Source organism: Podarcis erhardii (genome assembly GCF_964252035.2).
Source record: "Podarcis erhardii genome assembly, chromosome: 6".
In the NCBI taxonomy this organism is placed as follows: Eukaryota; Metazoa; Chordata; class Lepidosauria; order Squamata; family Lacertidae; genus Podarcis; species Podarcis erhardii.
In genome coordinates this window covers 63,147,097-63,164,904 of record NC_138510.1, presented here as the reverse complement: position 1 = coordinate 63,164,904, position 17,808 = coordinate 63,147,097, and the positions used below count along the sequence as shown (strand labels likewise).

General features: G+C 40.9%; 1 protein-coding gene and 1 long non-coding RNA gene across 6 annotated transcripts in view; one reads left to right on the top strand and one right to left on the bottom strand.

Annotated features, from left to right (window-relative positions):
• The window catches only part of LOC309344659, a 135,506-nt gene that overhangs the window by 5,959 nt on the left and 111,739 nt on the right, over positions 1–17,808 (top strand). Inside the window, exon 2 of the long non-coding RNA XR_014157812.1 lies at positions 3,018–3,111. This is a non-coding gene — a long non-coding RNA (uncharacterized lncRNA). The remainder of the gene's footprint in view (positions 1–3,017; positions 3,112–17,808) is intronic.
• Positions 1–17,808, bottom strand: part of DNAJC6 (DnaJ heat shock protein family (Hsp40) member C6) — a 51,674-nt gene that overhangs the window by 3,798 nt on the left and 30,068 nt on the right. For 3 of the 5 annotated variants that reach the window (XM_081867146.1, XM_081867142.1, XM_081867144.1), the window contains 12 exons: positions 17,543–17,676; positions 16,446–16,640; positions 15,647–15,764; positions 13,690–13,769; positions 11,956–12,149; positions 11,766–11,846; positions 10,762–11,208; positions 8,293–8,445; positions 7,274–7,345; positions 6,009–6,143; positions 1,634–1,900; positions 652–797 (listed from right to left, as the gene is read on the bottom strand). In XM_081867146.1, coding sequence (XP_081723272.1) covers positions 652–797; positions 1,634–1,900; positions 6,009–6,143; positions 7,274–7,345; positions 8,293–8,445; positions 10,762–11,208; positions 11,766–11,846; positions 11,956–12,149; positions 13,690–13,769; positions 15,647–15,764; positions 16,446–16,640; positions 17,543–17,676 — 2,022 coding nt within the window. The remainder of the gene's footprint in view (positions 1–651; positions 798–1,633; positions 1,901–6,008; positions 6,144–7,273; positions 7,346–8,292; positions 8,446–10,761; positions 11,209–11,765; positions 11,847–11,955; positions 12,150–13,689; positions 13,770–15,646; positions 15,765–16,445; positions 16,641–17,542; positions 17,677–17,808) is intronic. The other 2 variants (XM_081867143.1, XM_081867145.1) reach the window with 2 other exon arrangements.

Sequence of the window (17,808 nt, the reverse complement as noted above, 5' to 3'; positions counted from 1 at the left end):
GCAAAATGGGTTTAGAGACCCCCCATGGCCAAAGCCATTGCTGGGAGAAGCTGGGGTAAGTGGGCTTAGCCCCCCACCGCCCCCGCCCCCACACCTTGTTGAAGGGTTTGAAGCTGGCTGATTATGAAAAAGTGATGAGAGGGAATTAAGGTCTGAGGGAGCAGGCCAAAGGCCACCCTTTTTCCTGATCCAGTCCTTGCTCCCCACACAGGTCAAGACCTAGAACCTGCGTACTGTTCTCTACTGCCAGAGATATTTCCAGGTAGCATGAGGGAAGAATGCATGCCAACTTTCACCCACACAGAGCTTAGGAGAACGGAGATGGGGGAACTGTTTTAATCCTTCTCCCACACTATTTTCCTGCACAAATAGGGAGTCTCTACCATCAAGACAGAGTCTTACCTACATTTAGACACAGTCCATCCCCACCTTCTCAGTTTTGAACAATCAGTTCCCTTGTGTGGATACTGAAGCTTTCTAGAAAAATATAGGCATGCAAAACCCAAATACTGACAAGGTCCTGTTACTGATCTTGGTATCATGCTTGCATCGTAAAACATCTCTGAAGTATTAAATATTCAACTATTATACAATCCAGTCAAAGCAAAATCTTGAACAATTTGGAAATCAAATCCAAAGCATTCAGCTTACTTTTAATTTTTCAGGGTCCATCTCCTTGGCCATTTCTTCTTTCCTCATTTCTGCTATTGTTCTTGGTCCCTTTCTGTCTTTGTGAGCATTAAAGCCTTGACCAGATAAGAGGTCTTCAAAATCAGCAGACACTTTTGGTTTGGATTCTTAATGGGAAAAAAGTATAGAGTGTTAAAAGGAAGTATTACTTGATTTAAGAAGATATAAATGTCACATTATTCTAAATACTTTACAAAATCATTCCGTACGATGCAGAGAAGTACATATGGGCATACCTGTATTTTTCCTCTGCAGCGCAAACAGAAGGAGTTTAAGCACTTTTAATCCCAACACCACCGTTGTGAGAAAGATGGCACATTCACCCCTCTGCTGAGTACAGGTCACTCTAAAAACACAAGTCACTTAGCATATCACCCTTTCTAAAGCATCCACGTACAAGCAGGATTTCCCAGTTGAATCTTACAAGTTTTGCTTGCCCATTTTGAACTTGAACTCACTCAGCAATCAGCAATTCAAACTGAATAAAATAGTGTGATAAATAAGAACTAGATGCCTTCTAACTATTTGCTCACGACATCTGTTAAATCTAACACCCATTAAGTTGATGCATAACAAATTAGGGTGAAGCTGAACATTCTGGCAGATATGGGACTGCTACCAAATATGACAGCCCCTCTGAGTGAGTTTCTTTCTTCCTATCTTCCCAGTAGCATCTCATGCCAATGGCAAGATGCAAGGTCATAATGCTGCAGGTTTCCCCATCCCTATTCCACACTGATGACAACGGTCAGAGCATGACATCATGTCTGCAATAATATCTAGTTCTTCACTTAGAACCAGAATGTCTAAATTAATTTCAAAACACATTATATTATTGTATTATATTTGACTGAATATTTTCAGCTTGGAAATACTCTACCTCTAGGCCTTCAAAACTACAAAACCGCATCGGAAGACTAAAAAGATCAAAAAATCAATTTACCAGAACTGCCTGATCCTTTTCCACGGTCATTTTGGCCACCGGGCGCTGCAGAAAAACTCACATTATAATTAGGCCTGTTCTGTGGAGAGGAATGTGGCATGCTTTGTTGGGGTTTTGTCTGTGATTGTGGCCAAGAGTATCCAGTGCCTTGTTGCCAGCTGCCTCCTCCCATTGGCTGAGGAGATGGTTTCTGTGGTGACCCCATAGGAGGAAATACTCCACCCATTCCTGTCGGTGTGCTGGGTTTGCTAGCGAAGGAAGGACAGCCTGAAACATGAAGCAAAGCATTTTGTGTTAATAATACTGCCTGTGTAATAGGAAAGCAGAATTACCAGTTGATATCTGGTAATTTCCTTACTAAGATTCAAAGGACTGCAGGTGGACCTGGGTCCAAGCATTGAGGCTTCCACCCATCCCTTCTATGTCTGAAGGTTGAAGAAATGTTGCAGTGCAGCACAAGAAGCAAAAATAAAAACCTCTCAAGTCAATAAAGTCTCCAGGAAGCAGTTTAGATATGCACACATAAATGTTTGGATTTCACCTACGTCTATATATTCTTTTGTATACTTGTTAACAAAATCATTTAATATACAGATTTTTAAATAAATATATATAAGCATTTAAAGAATAATATTAGTAGCATTGGGTTATAGATATATATTCCAATGAAGCATAGGGCAGGTGGAAACGACATAGCTTATATTGAAATGTGCTGCACCAGAAAACAGCAAATAAGCATTTCTTGGAAGATTTGGCATAGATTAAACTTGTAAGTTCCTCAAGAGTGTAAATACTGAATATAATTGCATTCTGGAGCAGTCTACACAAATACAGATCACATATGATTACTCAACCTACTAATAATTGGGGGGGGGGGGCAAAGAGAGAGAAAGAGATTATGTGTCATTCTTTTTCTCCAAGCTATCAGCAATTTGAAGGCTAAACACAACATTGTGCAAAATAAGGATAATGGTATTTTCACTTGCAGGGAACAATTTCTGGATCAGAATGAAAATCCAATCAACACCAATGTCCTTAATAATTTCTTTTTTTTACAGAATTCAAAAGCTTCACCCATTTGTTTTCATAAAGTACCACCAGAACTTTACCATTTCCACCATTTCCTCTGATCACATAAATATAGTAGAAACTATAGATTATTTAAAAATTGCCTTTTTGTTGCTTGTGGGGGTTTTTTGGCTGCTTTTTTTTTTTTTTTTTTTTTACTTCAGATATTACTATTCTGCATATTCAACTTCTTTTTACTTAAAATCATGGAACCCCTTCAGTACTGCAGACTTTTCTTTTTTTAAAAAAAGAAGAAATAGCCACAAGTTGTTGCACTACGTGACATCAGACACATTTTCTGTTTTTGATCCTGCAGAGCAGCAGAACACCAGCAGAGGGAAGCAGGACACCTAATTTCAGAACCAACGTGAGGTTTGGACACATGAAGTGGTAAACAACAGGGAGCGGAGGTAATGCAAGCTGTTATTGTTATGGTAGAAATTAGGGGGCCAAGGAGGGAAGACGGAAGGGAAGCCTATTTAGAAAAAGGAGGAAAGACGAAAGCATCCCTTGAAGAAGGTACTTGCAAACAAGGCAGTGACCTACATTTTACTCTCAGTTTTAGTACATTTTCATCCTTCCCACCCCCTCCCAGAATTTCCTACTTTGTTCCTCAACTGTATTTACTAAGCAAGGTTAACTTTTCACATACTGTTGTCAATGACAAGAAGTCAGTTCATGACTTTTAGGGTTGTGCCCCACATTTAAGTGATGCCCTATGCAAGCCACACATTGCATTGTTCACAGGACAGATCCATCTGTCTTGGATCTATCCAATTAATCATGATATATGGTTAAAATGGGTGGGGCAGGGAGAGGAAAGGCCACCTTCCCAGGGTAATTTTTTCATATATTAAAGCCTGTATTAGATATTGGAGGTTAAACCTTGAGTTGCAAACACAAATATTTGTGTACAATAGCACAAATTAGTGTAGCAGTTCCCTTTATCTTCCTATCACATATTAAATGTAATTAATTAGCCCAAGAGATCTTCAGTACTGCTCGTCATGTTTTGTTCAACTGACAAAAAGTTAGTGAGAATATAAGAAAAACCAAACTCGGTTCAACTTCTGCACTTTTTACTGGCTGCCTTTTTAGTTAGTTAGAAGGAGCATGATTCAGAAGTATCAGAGGAGAAAGGCTTTCTGTAAAAATAGTCAAAAAAAGTACTATAGCCTTCTGGGGTTAATTGACATAATTTCTCTCAGATATATTGCTGTAAGGCCTACTTGCAAAGCTCTATGCATTCCTGTCTTGTGAACATGGATTTTTACTATATTGCCAAGTTTTTATTTCTGTAAACGTCACCTTGTAAATGTCTACTGTTCTAGAGAAGAACTATATAGCTCAGTGTTAGAACATCTGATTTGCAGGCAGAAGGTCCCTAGTTTAGTCTTTGGCAGGGGTAGGCAACCTAAGGCCCGTGGGCCGGATGTGGCCCAATCGCCTTCTCAGTTTGGCCCGCGGACGGTCCGGGAATCACCGTGTTTTTACATGAGTAGAATGTGTGCTTTTATTTAAAATGCATCTCTGGGTTATTTGTGGGGCATAGGAATTCGTTCATTTCCCCCCCCCCCAAAAAAAATATAGTCTGGCCCACCATATGGTCTGAGGGACGGTGGACCAGCCCATGGCTGAAAAAGGTTGCTGACCCCTGTTCTTTGGCATCGCCAGATAGGGCTGGGAATACCTGCTGTCTGGTGAGTTGCTGCTAGTTGATATAGACCATGGTCTGACTCAGGTCACATGCCACAGCATACATTTAAACACACAACATCCTCCAAAGAATCCTGAAAACTGTAGTTTGACCCCCATTGAGCTATAATTCCCAGCACCCTTAACAAATTACAGTTCCCAGGATTCTTTGGAGGAAGTTGTGTGCTGTAAATGTAAAGCATTTTTGGAGGGTAGGGGGACTGGTGAGAATTTTAAAGCAATGGGGAAAGATCCACATAAGCTGAAACAGACAGGCAGGCTTGGACAATTCCTTCAGTGCTCAACTGGTAATGTCTCTATGGCCTTCTTTACTTCAACACCCTTCCTGACCTGCTCTATCCTTGTTGTTTGCTAATCAAGACTGTAAAAGCCCAATGGGAATTATTTATGCAAATTAAGGGTTTTTCAAATTCAATTGAACAGAACCATATTTAAGATACATAGCCAATTTATCATGAGTCTCAGCAGATCCAACACAAATGTGTGTTTTAAAGCTTTGTTGTAATACTGCTGAAACCATTGTTGAATGTGTAAAAGAGGTGAGAGCTTGAAAGCATAGCTTTACTTCATGCCATCCCACAATGTGGTTCTCTCATGGTAACTATGGTGGGATCAGGCAAAGGTAAATTGTAGCCTTTCACGCATATTAAATACAACATTTTATTGAAAGTCTAATCAAGCTACCAATCTGTATTAATTGACTCAAGAGATGGAGCAGATCCTGCCTTCTAAATCTGCCAGTCTTTGCAAACAGATTTTAAAGCTCTCCTCCACTGAATCTGCCTGCTTTTACCATCTTTCTCAGATCAGCCTGCCTTTTCTCTCTCTTTCTGCTTCATAAAAAGCATAACAAGTTGAATATGCAGCAATAATATGTCAGGATCACAGGATCAACCTATGTAGTTCTACAGCATTTGCTTGTCTGCCATGGATGGGTTTGCAAGGGCTATTCATTCCAGAGAAGCAGGCAAGTGGTTAATTGCTCCATTGTGCAATTCACTGTGGTCCCCCTTTCATTGCCTAGTGTAAAAATGCACATCTGATTGAGTAGAACGGGTAGCCAAAAACATGGGCACCATAGTTCAAGAAGGACACTGACAAACTGGAACGTGTCCAGAGGAGGGCAACCAAAATGGTCAAAGGCCTGGAAACGATGCCTTATGAAGAACGGCTAAGGGAGCTGGGCATGTTTAGCCTGGAGAAGAGGAGGTTAAGGGGTGATATGATAGCCATGTTCAAATATATAAAAGGATGTCACATAGAGAAGGGAGAAAGGTTGTTTTCTGCTGCTCCAGAGAAGCGGACCCGGAGCAATGGTTCTAAACTACAAGAAAAAAGATTCCACCTAAACATTAGGAAGAACTTCCTGACAGTAAGAGCTGTTTGACAGTGGAATTTGCTGCCAAGGAGTGTGGTGGAGTCTCCTTCTTTGGAGGTCTTTAAGCAGAAGCTTGACAACCATATGTCAGGAGTGCTCTGATGGTGTTTCCTGCTTGGCAGGGGGTTGGACTTGATGGCCCTTGTGGTCTCTTCCAACTCTATGATTCTATGATTCTATGATTCTATGGACAATGTTCAGGTTTAATCTAACCTGCCAGATTTGCACCAAGAGTTCCCAAGTCAGCAAAAGGATCCAGTGTTTGTGGTTTGGCTTGATGTGTAGGTGTGCTGTGTAGTGACCCTGTAGGGCTGGTAGCAGCTGATTTGCTCCCCATACGTAGACCACCTAAGAAGAAAAAAGAGAACGCTTATAAAATATAATTTAATGACCCCAGATACAAAATTAATATAAGATTGCTGCTTCTTATTAGTTGGTCAGCTCAACACACGGACACCTCAGCAGACGTGTAATTTAGAGATAAACGATAAGTACAAAATTCACACAAGAAGATACATTCAACAGAGCATTGAAGGTGTTCCTGCTGCGACCCAAATAACTTTTGGCAAAACTCACCAGTGGTGGCAATTTCTCAGGCTGCACCCTCATTAAATTTTGCCATCAAATGAACAAATACTAAAGAATTTTAACTTCGTTCATGTTCTATGAAGTGGCTTTTGGCAATTGTGTAAATGTAGCTAGCAGTATGAATAATATGCCAGTTTTAATAGCATACAAGCCATTTGCCATGTTTAGGCATGCACAAAGAGAGTTGGGAATCTTTGTGTGTAAAAATGTTACATTTTGCTCAGACTTTTAAAACAAATTTGAGTAGTTCTTGCTTAAAGCTTAGACTAGTTTTTTTTTTTGCGTTATATGTTTTGTTTCTGAGGGCCAAGTTATAGACGATATCAAATTTATCATTGCATTTAATGTGCACATATTTAATGCAAATAGCAGCTTCTGTGGAGGGTGATAATTATTGGGATCACAACAGGTAGGGGAAAGGGAGGTTAAACCAATGGAGGATTTATTCCCAATGCACACAGCAGCCACAGAAGGCATATGTTCATCAGGACAGCAAAAGGTGAGGAAAGGGTTAAATTCCTCTCCCCTGATGTTTTTAATTATAATTATTATAATTATTAAGCACCAACCATTGGCTATTTGCATTGTTTTTAATGCATGTTAAATACAAAGACACATTTAACTTAGCTAGTTTGGACCAGAGGTACAATCTTCTTGGTATCTTTGGTGTGCATGTTTTATGTTCAAATAAGAACAAATGAATTTGATAAGTTTATTTAAGATAACCATTAGAGGTCTCCATTTGTGCAATTACCTCATCACATAGGTTCATTTTAATGTAAAGTGGACTATTTGGAAATTAGTGGAAAGTGTCACTGTTCATAGCCAATAGGAATGAACGTCACATAGCAAATCATCTTAAACAAGTTAGAGACTAGTTTCAGACAAACCTGATTTGCTAGGCCATTCCCAATCACCTGAAACATCTGGCTGAATGGAAACAGATGGTGTACTAGAAGAAGCTAAACAAGAAGAGAATTGCCTATTAACATACATTGTTTATCAAAATTAAGGAAATGTCCTTCCAGTAATTTTGGATGCACATTATTTCACTATATTCATAGTTTTGACAGAACACTGGGTGCATTGGTTACTCATTGTATCAGAAATTAGTACATGCTATTTTCCAAGCCTGGATATTAATACAGTGGTACCTCTAGTTACAAATTTAATTCGTTCCGGAGGCCCTTTCTTAACCTGAAACTGTTCTTAACTAGAGGCGTGCTTTCACTAATGGGGCCTCTTGCTGCCACTGCGCCACCGGCACACAATTTCCGTTCTCATCCTGGTGCAAAGTTCTCAACTCGAGGTAACTCTTCCAGGTTAGTGCAGTTTGTAACCTGAAGCATTTGTAACCTGAGGTGTTTGTAACTCAAGGTACCACTGTATTAGATTAAGCTTGCAGCCCGCTGGAAAATTTAGATGCACTTATACTAAGCTTTAAAATGGAGAAAAGTTCTACTGTAGCCCTCAGAGAAACCCAGCCCATCTAGACCTACAGTTCATAATGACATGCTTTTTGATGCCACACAACCATATTCCATGTGTTCATTCTAAAGTAAGCACCACAGAGTTCAATGGTGTTTGTTCCTACATAAGTGTATATAGGATTTCAGTCTTTTTCAAATTTTATGGAAAAGAATACAGTCTCCCCAATAAACTTCCTCATATCAAACAATTTCATATTGTTTGGCATGTGAACAATTCGGAGCCCATGGCTTGTTGGTGTTAACTTCAAAACATGAAAATCATATCTTAGTATTGTATATCTGAGGCCCACTAACCACTTAAGAAACTGGACGAGAAACTATTTGACCTTATGAATAATCTGCAAGTGTATGAAGATATGGTTATCACCACTAAACTTCTATTCAAAAACAAAAGAGTGGGCATTTGAAATGTTTCCTACCCATATTGAAAGGATCTCCTTGAACAGTAGGTGAAGGACTCCGTGCTCCTTGAAGAAAAGGATCAGTGGTGGCATTTGATGAACCAAGAAAAGAACCTAGAAGATCAGGGGCAGGCTTCTTGGGACTACTGCCAAATGGGTCAAAGGCAGCTGCTGCAAAAACAACATATTTGTTCTATTAAACGTGTATCCCATTCACCCCAAGTCCACTATTAAGCTGTGTTCCTTTACTCCAGAGCAAACCCATATTACTCCTAACTGTTTTGTACATAAAAATAGGATACAATTAGGGAAGAGATTAAGGATTTGCCATCAAATCAAGAACTATAGAAGACAAAGACTCGTGTAGAGGTATTGATTACATTGCTCCATCTTCTGGCGGAGGAAGGAGCAGGAGAGCCTGAAGCTAGAGTAACAACCTTCTTCCACATGTACGTGAAATTGGGAGTTCATGGGAGTGTTTAAATTTCAACTCAGGCAACCAAAAAAACAATCAAGAAGGCAATAACTCCTTGCAATAGGCAAGTTTGCTCTTGATTTGCATTTGGATCTTTCTCGTTATGTTCTGCAGCTCTCTCATTTATACCAACTGTTTCCTCCAGAATGTACATAAATTTCACTAGCACACAAGTTCAGTGAGTTCATTCACTTTTAGCATTTCAGTACTTTCTTCTCATGTTTTCTTTCTGTTTGTGTTCACTGTGAACTAAGATATTTCTTCTTATCTTCTAAATTTAGTTAAGAGGCTAGAAGGTTTAAGGAACAGCAATTCTGACACAAAGAGGAAGCATTTAAAATGCATGTTGCCTCTTATGTACCCAGAAGGTGCCCCTGAGCTGTTGTGGTGCCATGTTCAGGTGTCCTGTCAGCTCAAGGTGAATGTGTCAGTAATGTCAGTGCACAGCAGGTTTTGTGACAGATGTTCAGAATCAGGTTGAACGGAAGAAAGTTTCACATAGGACCAAGAAACAGGAGGGGCTTTGTATCATCAGAAAATTTGGAATAGGCATAGTGCTAAAAGGCAGGTGGCTAAAAAGCAGAGAAGAGAGCAGGAATGGGATGGCAAGTGGGAGGTGACAGAAGCCTAGGAAAATGGGGAGTGGAGCCAGGTAGAAAGAGAAGAAAATAGCAAGAGAATCTGTTAAAGGGACAGAAGCAAGTCTGTGAGGATAGCAAATAAACTTTGATAGAAGTATGGGCAGGGACTGAAATTCATGCATTTATTAGGACTATGCAGGCATCTTTAACTGCATACCAATAGTTGTTTATCAAGGTTTTTCATTTTTAAGGACAGAATAATGTGATGAGTTTTAATAAAAACCAGAAAATTCTAAATGGTTCCTGTTGCAACGCACGTAAACGTGGAAAAATATGGCACATTCCCCCCCTGCAATGCCCAGTTGCTATTGGATCAAAACACTGACAACAACAGCACTCAATCAGTGTTGGGGGTGGGGTGAGGGGATGACATATGACTGCTGCCAGCATGCGCTAAGGAAGGATAGGCATTTAGCATGCTGTCACAATCAGAAGCAAGCTGGCAGTTGTGATTACGTGCTAAAAACTCAGCATGTTCCACTGGCAGCCACAACATGCACTGCCTCCTTGGCATACACTATGGGGCTGATTTAGAATCAGGTAAACAATAAGCATGGCTGTTTTGTTAGGGGGATTTCAGAATTTCTTACAGAAAACAAGTGACCAGAATGACTTGAGACAATAAAGGATTTGTGACTGATACAACAAGAAATTTCTTGTTCTCATAAACAAAGGCTTGAGTTCTCACAACTGTGAATGGAAGGGAGTTCACAGAAGGGGACTTTTTCATTCTCCCATTACATCTCCAACTTCCTGCACCCAGCAAAAAGGTTCTCACCTGGGTCAGGAGACTTTCCTGAGAAGTGGGGGATGGGACATCACAGGAGCACCAAGGGCAGGAGGAAATTTCCCAAATTTGAAAACACGCAGAAAGTTTTCTCCCATTAACAATTTTCAGAACCAAGCCAATGGTTACTCCAAGTTAATAATCATGAAATAATACTATCTGAATCTTGATTGTAAAAATTAGAAACTAAAATTGACAGCTTAGGCTACCGTGCTTCAGACAAGTAACTGTTAATATAAAACAGCATTTATCTTTCTTAGAATTCTGCAGTTGTTTAAGGGTTTGTTTGTACAATCTTAAGTTCACTTTGCCACATCAATTTGCATTTTTTAAAAGTCCTCATTAATATTTGCCATCCTTTTAGTTCACATTTCTCTTGTGATACTATTTTTGCACATTTCCCCTAGTGTCATGTATGTTATTGTTAACAATATATGCATGCATGTGGTACGCATTTCAAATGTGAACTGAACTGAGTTTCTCCCCCATTCCTAGTAGAAAGAGAATCCTATTTAGAAATGATTGCCAAGAAATTTTTTTAGAAGGTTTTGGGTTTTTTAAGTGTCACAATTAGGAGTTTTTACCTTCTCCTACTCTTGGGGACAGAGATGGGGATGCTGAAGCTGCAGACCGTCGTGGAGTGGATTGTGTGGATCCAGTGCCACCCATCTGAAATACATCCTCAACAGCCGACTGTCCACCTTGATTTGGTCCTCCAGAGTTACCAACCCCAAAGATATCACTCAGCAAGTCTGAGTTTGAGGGCGGTGCGGCAGGTGCTGCTGGGAAGTTCTTGCTCATAGGACTGCCTTCCAAGCCTAAAAGATCGACATCCTCTGGGGGTGGTGGACCTGGTGGCTCTTGATGCTTCTTGGTATGCTTTGGTGCCCCGTGGATTTTGTCACTGCTGGTGTTACTATGCTGACTGGAGAGGGATAAGAGTTCATCATCTGACTGCTCACTTTCTTCATGCACCAGTGCCGCCCGGTCCTCAGAGCTGGGATGAGAGCTACTTCTCTCCAGTTTTTGATCTAAGTGGTCAAAAGAAGCTCAAGATTAGCTAGTAGTTCTGTTGATCCTTCAGTGCTAGATACAAGGGGGGGGAAATACCCCTTCTCTCTCTCTCTCTCTCTCTCTCTCTCTCTCTCTCTCTCTCACACACACACACACACACACACACACACACCACACATGTGGAAGTAAACACTACCAGCAATAGCAACGTTTACACTTAACCCAAGTACTTTGGGTTAAACACACAATGGAAAACACAAAATTGGAAACGCACAGTGCTGACAGCACATTATTTTCCAAGGGACATTATTACAGTCAACTGCAATGATGAGCACAAAATAAGCCTGTCATGAGAACTTGGCCAGAAGCTCTATGAAGTGTGATGAGCCCATGAATACTATGCATGTCTATATGCTGGCCAGTTCTTTCTTATGAGTCAAGAAAATGCTTATGCCTTGCCATGGGGCCATGTGAACACAGCATTCCCGAGCTCCTTGGGGACAAGAAACGAGATAAGGGATAGAAGAAAACTAGTATGTGAATTATGAGTTCTGAAAAGATATGTTACCCATACCTTGCCAGCTGAGAGATGACAAGAATGCACCCTGCCCCACATTCTTCAGGTTATCTTGTGGCGCATCTACAGGACCTCTACCTATAATGTACAAAGCGTCAAGGCATACCAAAAATGTGTGAAATAAATGGCCAACTTTGGCATTTTCATTAAAGTCAAAACTGCAGCACTAAAACTATAGAGCTTTTACCTGCCAAGGCAAGGGTGTCCTGGTGTTCCTGGTGCGATGAGAAAAGAATGCTGGGATTGATGTCTTTTGTTGTGAAGTTTTCCCATGGAGGTGTTAGATCAGTCTGTCTATCAGCAGAATCTATTTCTATCTCCAACATGACATGGAACAGCTGGGGGTACTTGTCTGATGAGTCACATGCATCCAATTCAGGTCTAAACATTGACAGAAAGTTCTTCAAATTAAAATAAAACAGTTTGAAGATATCCTGTTAAAATCAAATATTGAGCCTGCATAGGATGAGCACAAAGAAGTACTTGATATGGCTGAAATATGTTGCATTCTATATATGTAAAGTAAGTTTTACAGAGTGTGACATCCTAGTAGACAGGAGCAATGACAAAATATTACCTTAGTGGATTTTTTACTTTGTGCTCTCAATCTGAATTATTTAAAATCTCAGAAGAAATTTCTGATTGCAGATGAAGAGGATAGTTTGGATTTGTAATTCTAGTCCAAATGGGTTCAGGGAGTATTTAATAGTGATCCACAGGGACAGGACACCTACCTTTTATTTTAGAACATGCAAAATGAAAGTTGATTCACATTTAACTTTCTCCCTGATAAAAAGCTATTTTAGTTCAAAACATGTTGTGCCTCAGTGAGCAGAGTTGTATTAAAGGGCTCCTTTCTGCTACTTCAGAAATCTTGAACCAGCTCTAACATGTATAGAAGCCTTGGGCTAGATGTAGCAGATAAAGTTCTTGCTGTTGCCATAGCCATCCCTGTTTTAGCCCATTTAGCAGGCGTGCTACTGTTACTACCAGTGTTTGTCTCCTTGCTCATCATAACAGAGGTTGGCTTCCTCAGGCAGCAGGCAAAACAAGAGAGCCGTGGCTGAAAGAACTGGCATTAGCTTCTCTGGTGGCTTTGCAAAGATGAGAGCAGCTATCTGCTATGGCTCTCACATGCAGGGGCTGGTTCACAGGATGCTAATTTAACCTGCCTACTGTACAGACACCTGGAGTAATGTACCTTGCTTAGTCTTGCTGACCACTTGTGTTTTAAACATTCAAGTCATGATCTACATGACTTGTATGGATGGTCCTGCCCTGGAGCAGAGGGATAAATTTAGAGCCTAATGGTCCCTTGGGCTTTACAATTAAGTACTATGGAGAGAAAGTTAAGAATTTTCACGTATGAGTTTTAATCTCAGCCTTAACTTCAAACACATCCTATTTTGCTACTAGGATAAGTGGAACATTTTCATGCCAGGGAACAGAAACAGAACATCGTACTCACTAGCAAAATTACAGTGTCTAGAAGGCAAGACTTCTCTAGTTTATTTTAGAATATTCCATAATTAAGGAGCATAATCTTGTTTCATTATTAGGTAGATCTATGACAACCAGTTAAGTATACAGGCTTCTCTGTGGATTTTGTTTCTGGGCCTATGCAGACCTTCTGCTTGAAACAAAACTCCAATGTGCCTGAAATCATGGGATGAAGCAGGAGAATGCCCAGTCTTGTATCTACAACCTTCGCTAAAGAGATTTTAAAAGCATGCATTGCTTTTGCAATGAATTATATTAAGATAAATAGGGAACTACATGCTTCATTTACTCAAACTCCTGAGATGTCTATTGAAATAGGTGTCGCTTGATTGCATATCAACACTTATGGGTGTTGCTGCAATAATCCATATGCAGCTAACTACTCAGAACACAGAATCATTTCTAGTCATGAGATACTTACTTATTGAATTTTAATACCGTTGTTCCCAGGGCTATAAATCCAGTGTGAAACTGAATCTGGAATATTTGTGTGTTTGTCATCTAAAAGAAAACATTAAAACACAATTTTAAAATCAACCCCCCTCACAAAAATAAAATATTTGGCGTATAGTATGCAGGTATTAGTAAGTTAGTTTGTAGCAGGCTTAAACAGTTATTTTGCAAATTCAAATCCTTCATTATAACAAAGTATGAAAATGTTGCATTGATGAAGACATACTTTTGGATCAGGGTTAGGAAATATGTATCTGTCAGGGGCTCAGGAGCAGAGGCACAGGGAAGAGAGGAAATGGAGAGCGAAGGGGAAGAATCTGAGGGCAGCGTAGGAGAAGATGACAGTGGCCCGAGAGATTCCATGAGCCTCTCCAGCGAATCAGAAGATTCACAGAAGGGGGCGCCGGTGGCCAGGGCAAGAGGGGTCCAAAAGGGGACACTCCAGAAGCAAGGGGCCAGCGGGGACTCCCAGAGCAGCAGTTGGAGATCAGGACCAGCTTCCCCACCAGAGCGTAGTGGGGGGGAAGAGTCCCAGATCTCGGGGCCAGCGTCTCCCCCAGCAGGGAGAGAAGATGAGTCAGGGCTGACCACGCCTCCATCGGAGAGCCAGGGAACGGAGGGGAGGTCAGGTCCAGCTAGCCTCCCAGAAGAGGGAAATAGTGACAGAAGCAGTGTAACGGTCAGGAGGAAGGTCACTGGGTTGGCGCGAGAGCCAAGCTCAAATGTACAGGCGCGCGGGACTGCAGAGAACCCGGATTGGGAACCAGCTCCTAAAGCCCGCCGGAGGCAGGGGGAGGAGTCAGGGGACTCAGCGTCAGAAGAGTCCAGAAAGGGGAATGCCCCAGCGGACAGGAGGACCCAGAGGAGGAGAGAGCAGAGGAAGAGGTGGAGCAGGTCTAGAGTCTTAAACTGGTGTCAGAGGGGAGGAGATTCAGACGGAGCTTCAGCGGTCTAGGGTTTAAGACGTAGAGCTGCGCGCCACGGTTTTGAAATAGAGACTGAACGTCAATAAAGACTTTTGTATATAACAACGACCTGGCGTTGGTCCTCTGTGAGCTGAGACTTCGGGCAGCTCTGACAGTATCTTTCTATTGCATTCAATTCTTATAGTGGGGGGAGAAACAGAAGCCCATTTGCCCTGCTTACCATGAGAACATAAAATGTAATAGTATCTGAGTCATAAAACATGATGGCACTCCCTCCTAATATTCATGTGACTAAGACACGAATGAAACATACTGCTCATGGTATAGAATTATTCTGTACAATATAGAGTTATTATCGCTTTTATGTTATCAGTAATAATATAACTTCTGACTTAGTTCTGCATGATCTGTCCACTCCTTTTGGAAAGGGAATGGACTATGCATAATAAGAATTTGTGTGTTGTTGTCACCACATAGAGGGATATTACTTTGTGAAGACAGTTCAAGTTTCTCCATAAGTTTCTGAACTGGACTATAGTCTAAAGTGACATCAATACTTGTTCAGCTATATTATTAGACAAACTACCAAACATCTTTCAATAAGTAGCATCACTGCCTCGTTCTTATTTTGCTTCCATATCTCCCAGTTTTTTTAAAAAATTGGGTGCAGAACTGTGTATTGCAGAAAGGGAACATCTCTTTTCTTTTTGGTCTGCTTAGATGAGCTGAAAGAAGAGCAGTACCAAGCATTACCCCCCAAGTATTGGAATAAATTTCCCTTGATAAAGTGAATGTTTTGAAAAATATCAGGAAACTATTCTCTTTGTCAGCTGTCTCTTCCCTTTTGAGATTTGACTTCTGCAGCTGCTTTTGATCTTCTCATTGTGTCTTTAGATTTTGACACCCCACTGCTACCTCACCACAGTATTTAAGAATCTGGAGTTGGCTAACCACCCCCACTTGTTTAGCTTTACATTCAACAAATGCATCAAGTCATACTTTAGCTTGAAGTCGTCCCCCAATGGTTGATCGCATATGGTAGACAGAAACCACTACGTCGCCATGGACAGTGACTCCTAACGGAATTACAACTTTTCCTTCTTGAATACGGAATTCCCTAAAGAAAAGTAAAATAACTTTTACTTTACAACTCTTGTAATATTAATCAGAACCATCAAAACAAAATTCACAGTGACCTTACCCCACACCCAAGTACTGTACCACTCTACCGAGTAGAAGGAGTAGGTTGGGCCAGTTAACAAGAAGGAAGTCTTGGTTTGGCTGGTTTGTTTACCTCCCTTCTCTCTCACAGCACAAGCTACAGCCTATGCCAACATCCACCAATATACTATATGCAGAAAATGCACAGAATTTGAAACAACCCATAGTACAAAAATCAAAACTTCAGAGGCAAAACATTATCCCTATTTAAGCATTATGTATCTGTAGGTGCCCAATGTGTGAAGGGCCCATCCAGAACATGGCCAACGTGTATGGTGGCAGCACTTCCCAGTTCATGTGTGATAAGAGTCAGTGTGAAGATAGGATGCCCCTACACACATATGCATTGGGAAATCCTGGTTCCCATCCAAATAGCCACAGCTGTATTGACACAGGCCCAAGCAGATACCCATACCTATATTTCAGACTGGTGTTGATCACGTATCAACCAGGGGATGCAACCAGCATGTTTACTGGTGCCTGGGGGCATAAGTAGATTGTGTGCTCTAGATAGCTCCTTCCCCTGCTTTGTATGTATGGGTGCAGAAGTATTCTAAGTAAACACAGTGGCACTCACTTCATTCTTTCATACTCTTGGGAGGTCGTGAAGATTCTGGTTTCTCCAATAAGAATGTCACAGAAAGGCCGGCAGCCAGTTCTCTGCTTGTTGAAACAGGGCACTGGACTGAAGAGGACTGATTTGATAGTTAGAGGCTTGCAGTGAGGTTGAATAGGTTTGTCTGCTATTAGATCACAAATATATCCTACATACCTGTAATGAGAAAAATAATTAAGAGGGGTCCATTCATATTACTGCTTTGCTGAGATCCTCCTCTGAAGGTTTTTGCTGGTTCCCTCACTGAGAGAAGTGAAGTTGCAGGGAACCAGGTAGAGAGCCCTCTCGGTAGTGGCGCCCTCCCTGTGGAACGCCCTCCCTTCAGATGTCAAGGAGGTAAAGAATTACACAACTTTTAGAAGACATCTGAAGGCAGCCCTGTATCAGGCAGTTTTTAATGCTTGGTGTTTTTATTATTTTTTTGATATGCTATAAGATGCCCAGGGTGACTGGGGAAACCCAGCCAGATAGGCAGGGTATGATGATGATGATGATGATGATGATGATGATGATAGAATCCTTTAGCTCTATAAAAGTATTTGGGGTTCCTCAAGTTGCAGAATCTAGTATTTTCAATAGTAGAAATCCTGCTGTCAAGGAACTGGAATGCTATGTGGCCCTCCAAATGCTGCTGGATTACAGCTCCTCATTTGTGGTAGGGATACCACATTTTAAAGTCTTGATGCTCTTGTGATTGTCAAAAACCCAGGGCTTGAGATTACTAATGACTAAAAATTATTATTCCCACTTATACTGGAACAGTCTAATTTATACAGGACCAAAGCAATTTAGGAATACTTGTGTTTTGGAATGCAGCCTTAGGAACCCAGTGGGATCATTGAAGCCCTAGCTGAAAGCATTTGTTTTGCTGAACTGTTCCCAATCTGCCTTCAACCAGTCAGTGACTGGATAAAACGAATTCCCACTGATTTCAGTGCAGATACATAGCTTTAAACAGACAGGAAGGGTGAAACTGAATAAAATCTGACTCCAAGAAATAAAGAAATGGAAAGTCACATTTCATGTGTTTAGATATTTGGTCCGTCGGGAAAACTTACCTTCTGTGGGATGGCCAGAGTACTATTCCAGGTCTCTTTGAATTTAACAACTGAATGGCAGGAATTGGATTAGAGAAGAGATGACAGAAACAGAACATTGCACTGACCAGGATTGCTGATGCTACACGACCATCCTGTCAAATAAAACACAAGAGCATCTATCAGGCTAAGTAGAGAAGTAGGTTTGCCGTTTTCTATTTAATGCATACATTATTTGATCAAGGTTCTCTCAAGTTAGAAGCTTCCTGGCTTTAATACTAAATTCA